The sequence below is a fragment of the Magallana gigas genome, chromosome 1 (assembly GCF_963853765.1).
Source record: "Magallana gigas chromosome 1, xbMagGiga1.1, whole genome shotgun sequence".
NCBI classification, from domain to species: Eukaryota; Metazoa; Mollusca; class Bivalvia; order Ostreida; family Ostreidae; genus Magallana; species Magallana gigas.
Window position 1 is genome coordinate 56,686,979 of NC_088853.1, and position 6,167 is coordinate 56,693,145.

The 6,167-nt window shown below is 36.6% G+C and overlaps 1 protein-coding gene across 1 annotated transcript; it reads left to right on the plus strand.

Annotated features, from left to right (window-relative positions):
- Positions 1-718: 718 nt before the first annotated feature.
- LOC136276071 (uncharacterized) lies at positions 719-2,294 on the plus strand. The gene is made up of 2 exons (XM_066086932.1): positions 719-820; positions 1,296-2,294. The coding sequence occupies exons 1-2, from the start codon at positions 719-721 to the stop codon at positions 2,292-2,294; spliced, it is 1,101 nt and encodes a 366-aa protein (XP_065943004.1).
- The last annotated feature ends 3,873 nt before the right edge of the window (positions 2,295-6,167 follow it).

Genomic DNA, 6,167 nt, shown 5'->3' on the forward strand with positions numbered 1-6,167 from the left:
TGGGAGACCATTAAGAAAAAAAATTGGAATTACCTCAAAAGACTGAAGTAATGAAGATTTGAACTTTTGATATAGTTTCATGTATGTCTTAATTTACATTTTGTTGTTATTGTTAGTAATACACGAGTGTGCTCATAGAAAAGAACATCATGCATATGCATTGTTATAAATATATTGAAATTGTTGATCATGTTAAGATTTTCAAAGGGGTTCTGTAATAAAATAAAAAAAATATTTTCCATTTAATGCTTTGTTATTCAATATGGTTAATAAAAATATAAATTATTTTGATAATTTTCTTTCAGATATGCATAGTAATATTCGGTGTGTTCCCGTTTTGCACACATTTGATAATTGGGTATAGAACAATAGGTGTGAAATGTGTTGTTATAGCAATTATAGTCTGCTTTCGATCTGTGATTTGCCTGGATTTTTACCTGTTTTTTATCGGTGCGTTAAACAAGAAAAATGACAAGATTTCGTTGTGCTATACGACTTATATATATGCCAAAGAACATTAATATTAAAAAAATTAATATCTATATAAAAAATTTGGAAAATTATATTTTGTGTTTTATGATTACTGATAATATATATAACAAGATTATAGAGATTTTGTGGTGTTTTTTTTTTTAAATAATGGTTTACATTAAATTTATAATTAAGTGAATAAAAGTAAAAAATTGTCGGTCCCAAGCCAAGTGGAAGCTGATTCATGATGGATGATTATAGGATCAAGGTGAAAACTATCTCACCAAAGACTACTCCTCATCCAAGCTGGACCGGTTATATTATCACGATAGCGTGTCCATCCAAGCTGGTAAATTATCATTATTATTAATTTTTGCATCAAAGTGACTATATTTTGTTATATTATCAAGATAGTGTGTCCATCCAAGCTGGTGAATTATCATTATTAATAATTTTTGCATCAAAGTGACTATAAATTTTGTAGTATAAACAACATTCAGTATAAAATGATGTTGAATTCTGCAATCTCATCACTCACACTTAGTGGTTCATCATGGCTAATGCTATGCTTGCAGTTACTTTCTTATCCAACAAGTTTGGCGGTTTACGTCTCGAATTCAACGGTTATCAATACATGGTATCATATTTCACAAATATTTAGTAAGGAAAGGCAATTATTAAATAAAAACACTACGCAGTATGTTCATACTAAAAGAAGAAATGAAGCTTTGTTAAGAACATTTTTAAATTAAAGTAAAGAACACTTATGTCATTTTTTTGTATGTGAACTTGTACATATTAATAATACTTTTGTTTGATTTCAGATCAATTCTCGGAGAGGAGACCGACGCTACTGGAAGTGTGTGATTCCGGACTGTGCTGCCAGACTCAACACGCATCATGAGTACATCACAAAGTTCGTGCATCGCCACAACCATGAACCAGATGCCGTCGACGTCAAAGTACGAAGAATCATGGAGAAAATAAAACAGAGAAGCAAAGAAGAGACCAAACCAGTGCCAGCAATCTACGAGGAAGAACGATGCCTTCTCCGATCAGAGGAATTCATCGAATCTGAACCTGATCATCACAACGTCACATCATCATTCCCGACCTTCTACGCCTGCAAGTCCGCCCTTTACCGCCAACGTGGGAAGGAAATTCCGAAACTCCCTATCACACCACAGGATATCATCTTAGAGGGAAAATGGACCCGTACCAACGCTGGAGACAACTTCCTTGTGGCAGATGATGGTGAAGACTCAAGAATTGTGATCTTTGGAGCAGACATCAACATCAACTACCTCGCCGCCAGCAACAGAGTCTACATGGATGGAACATTCTACTCCTCACCTGGCCAGTTCTACCAACTGTATTCCACCCACGGAGAAATCAACGGACGGACTTATCCTTTAGTGTTTGGACTGCTTCCCGGAAAAAGTGAAGGCATTTACCAGCGATTTTTTCGCCTCCTTATGAACTACTGCGGAGAGATCAACGTTGTGTTTCAGCCACAGATTGTGATGTGTGATTTTGAAATTGCAGTGAGGAATGTGTTGCAGCGAGTGTTTCCTGATGCAACCGTGAAGGGATGCTTCTTCCATTTTACCCAGTGTATTTGGAAGAAGACACAATCTTTGGGATTAGCCACCATGTACAGAAACAACGATGGAGTACAGAAACTAGTGAGACGTGCCGCATCCCTGCCCCTTGCCCCGATCAACGCAGTAGGAGATGTTTGGTTCAACACCCTGGAGGACGCCGAGGAAATCAACGTGGACATCAACCAGGTTCGCCGACTACGTGACAGAGCAGTGGATTGAAGGAACAGATGTGCAGTTTTGGAACCATTTCGACAACACCGGACCTAGGACCAACAACATATAAGAAGGATGGCATTCCAAGATCAACAAACAGCTTAACGCCGCGCATCCGAACATCTACAGACTCATCAGCCTTCTTCAGTGCATCCAAGCCAACAACGAAGCGGATATCATCCAGACATCAGCAGGAGCCAAGCAGAGACCGCAAGAAGTCCGGTATCGACGCATTGACCAACCACTGACCCAGCTGAAGAACAGATTCATCGATTGAGATATAGGCATCATGGAGTACTTGGACGCGGCATCTCATCTTCTTCACCTTGGATGATCCGTCAGTGTGTATAAACTATCATTAACTGTGCATTTATATTTTCAGAAAACATATTTAAATGTAAAAATAGATGTGCTTAATTTATTGTCCTATGACTTTTTTTTATCATGAGTATCAGTTGCAATAAATGAGCGTGTATTTATTATGATGTAAATATTTAATAGTGTAATACTTTATGATAAAAAATGACATGTGTTGTAAGATGAAATAAATATATTAAATATCAGTGCAAATAATGTGTTCTTGTTTCTTGTCCATACCCCCGTTTTATAATACAGACTATAGCAATTAAGCAATTATCTCACCTGGACAAATTCCCGTTTCGCACACATTTTTTTGATACCAAATTTTCAAATGTGTGCAAAACGGGAACAAACCTAATATTCATAATTATGTACCCAAGAGGATGATGGACATTGGTTAATACCCAATACATGCAATCTGCAAAGCTTACCCAATCAATGTATTCTCGTGTGAAACGATGTCATGTACCCAATAATGTTTTGGACACAAAGTACCCAATGTATGCCTAAATGTGTGTCCGTCTGTCTGTCTGTCCATAAACTTTTTACATTTTTAACATCTTCTGCAGAACCACTGGGCCAATTTCAACCAAATTTGGCACAAAGCATTCTTAGGCAAAGGGGATTCAGAGTTGTGAAAATTAAGGGCCACGCCATTGTTCAAGGGGAGATTATTAGAAAATACCGAAATATTTTGTGAAATGTTCAAAAATCTTCTTCTTAAGAACCATTAAGCCAGGAAAGCTGAAACTAATGTTGAAGCATGCTCAGGTAGTGTAAATTCAAAGTCGTGAAAATCATGACCCCCGGGGGTAGGTTGGGGCCACTTTAGGGGGTCGAAATTTTACATGGCAATACATAGATTAAATCTTTAAAAATCTTCTTCTCATACACTTATCGACCAGAAAAGCTGACACTTGTGTGGAAGCATCCTCATGTAATGTAGATACAAAGTGGTGAAAATAATGATCCCCAGTGGTAAGGTTCGGCCACAATAGGGGGGTCAAAGTTTTACATAGGAATATGTAGAGTAAATCTTTTAAAATCTTTCTCAGAAACTAATCAGCCAAATAATTCTTTATAAAATTAAGACTTTGGTCCCAGGACAATTATTTGGACTTACAGGTTTATAGTTTGATGTAGGTTTATATCCCATATATAAACAATTGTTAAGGATCTTTTTGAGAACTGCAAACTCAACTTGTGATATGACTATAAATTCATCCTGTTAGAAAAGGGATAATGATTATAAACATAAGAATTTTCAGGGGGATTATGGATTTTATTTGTACAGTATCTACATGTATTAGTGTACATTGTCCGGATAGTTTGTAAAATGACTCAATTAAGCTGATTTTATCATACAGTGGTAACAACGTTATTGTTGACAAGCCAATCGTGTTAAATAGTTCGTGTAACGTGGGTGATCGTTCGTGTAACGTGCGGGATCGTGCGTGTATCAGGAAAATTGGTTTGCGTTTTTTACCGTGCGTATTCGTGCGTGATCGTGCGGTTTTTTCGTTTTGTAACTTTTTTTACGGAATGGCACGACTTATTCTTAAAACAAAGACAAGTGGTTTTTGTAGAAAAATGTGAATTTAAAATAAGATATTGACAGTTGTTAACATTCAGTATCTCTTTCGTCGTTAAATACATTTTTTTATTTCCATAGCTCATTCAATCCTTTGTTTTGTCGGGTTAGTTTTGCTTAATTTTATAATCAGCCTATATCAAGCATCGATTATGTCTTGACAATTAATTTCATTCATATAAGCAAAAGCGACACATTGAATGAAAGCAGCCAAGCTTACCCATTCCCCGCTTTAAACTAAACGATTATTCCCAACGTTTTTCTTTCAAATGAGAATACAATACGCATTATTATCTAGTAGATTGTATACACATTTGTTTGAAATAAAATTTATTAAGACGCTTTAAAACTAAGAATAAATAGAAATAAATCAATAATGTACTGTAAATTATGAAAATATTGGATATGAAAAATCGAATTTATATGGAACAAGGTAACAAATTTACCTGTATCCCGCATAATTAAATCGTACGTAAGAGAATTAAAACACATAAACAGTCAACTCATATGTAAATAATTTCGTGTAGTTTATGCATTATCTTCATTTTTATTACACGTAATTTTCTTTAACTTATGACAGAAGTAAATATTCGTTATGGAGACAAAAAATTAATTTGTGTGTGAATCCTTTATATTTCTGTATGGATGTGTAAAAGTGTTATCTCGTAAAATACAAAACAGTGCATGACTAAAGTACATGCCGCTTTTCAATAACACACAAACATAAAGCAATACATATTAAAGTAATACGTTTCCTTAATTCTAATCTTAAAAATTAATTTTGATTTTGCGTGTTTAATGGTGTAGAATCGTTCGGTTGCGTGTTTTATCGTTTTTGTTCGTGTATCGTGAATATTCAGTAAGTTAGTGATCGTCCGTGTATCGTGCGTGATCGTTCGTGTATCGTGCGTGATCGTTCGTGTATCAGAATCGTGCGTGTTGTTTGTCAACAATAACGTTGCTACCACTGTACCTATTGTTCCTCAGGTGAGCGATGTGGCCCATGGGCCTCTTGTTTATTTTAATTTATTTTTTTTTTAGAAAAAAAGCCTGAGAATCATAATTGCCATATAATAATCATATTTAAAAAGTTCTCTTTTTGCTTTATATGGAATTTTATCATAAATGGTATTTCATTGAGGCAGGTTCCAAACAAACAGTAATTTTTCTTTTGGTCCTAGCTTTGTAGTGGGATATATGTCTGTTGCATAGGAAATGATTTTATACGTTTTTCTTTTTGACAGGCTGATGGTAGATCACTGAGGATTTTCTTCCAAGGTGCAGGGGAATCGAGAAAGAAAGCAGCAGTGCCAAACAGCGACCAGAACAATTGGTGGAAAACAACGAGGAAAATAAATCGAGCTGTGGATCACAGTCAGTTCTCGTCTTGAGCAACGAACAAGAACTTCGGTCAGCATTTGAGAAGGCCAGAAATGTGAATCTTTCAAGATCCAAAATGGATGTGTGGTGTACACCCTTTGTGAAAGAAGTTCAATGCTGCCAAAAACTTAGTAACATTCAGAGGACCCATGCGGAAACCAACCTGAAACTGAACAGAATCCTGAAACTAATTGAAACGCCACCACAGGAGATAAGCGGCCTCAGTGAATGTCTCTGGCAGCTCCAGACCCCAAGACCAACATCAGTTCCGGCTAATGAGGTTGCTCAGGAAACCCAACAAAAGAGGCAGCCACTCAGTGCTATTCAGTTGTTCGAGAGAGAAAACTGCCACGGAGTTCCTACCCCTGCTGACCTGTTTCCTGAAGACCAGAAGAAACTGAGGAGGAATGTAGTGACCAGTCCATGCCATCTAGACTGACCGACCTGGATGAAAATTCCATCCCCTCGTCTCTGGACTTTGCAGTGAGAAACAACTCCATCTTAATATCCTGCCCTGCAAACGCCACCATCATTGACGTAAAGTCTCC

Excerpts from the sequence above, each read along its gene's own strand:
- LOC136276071 (XM_066086932.1), top strand. The coding sequence starts at position 719 with ATGGATGATTATAGGATCAAGGTGAAAACTATCTCACCAAAGACTACT. Across the intron at positions 821-1,295 it reads TAGCGTGTCCATCCAAGCTG|ATCAATTCTCGGAGAGGAGA; the intron begins GTAAATTATCAT and ends GTTTGATTTCAG.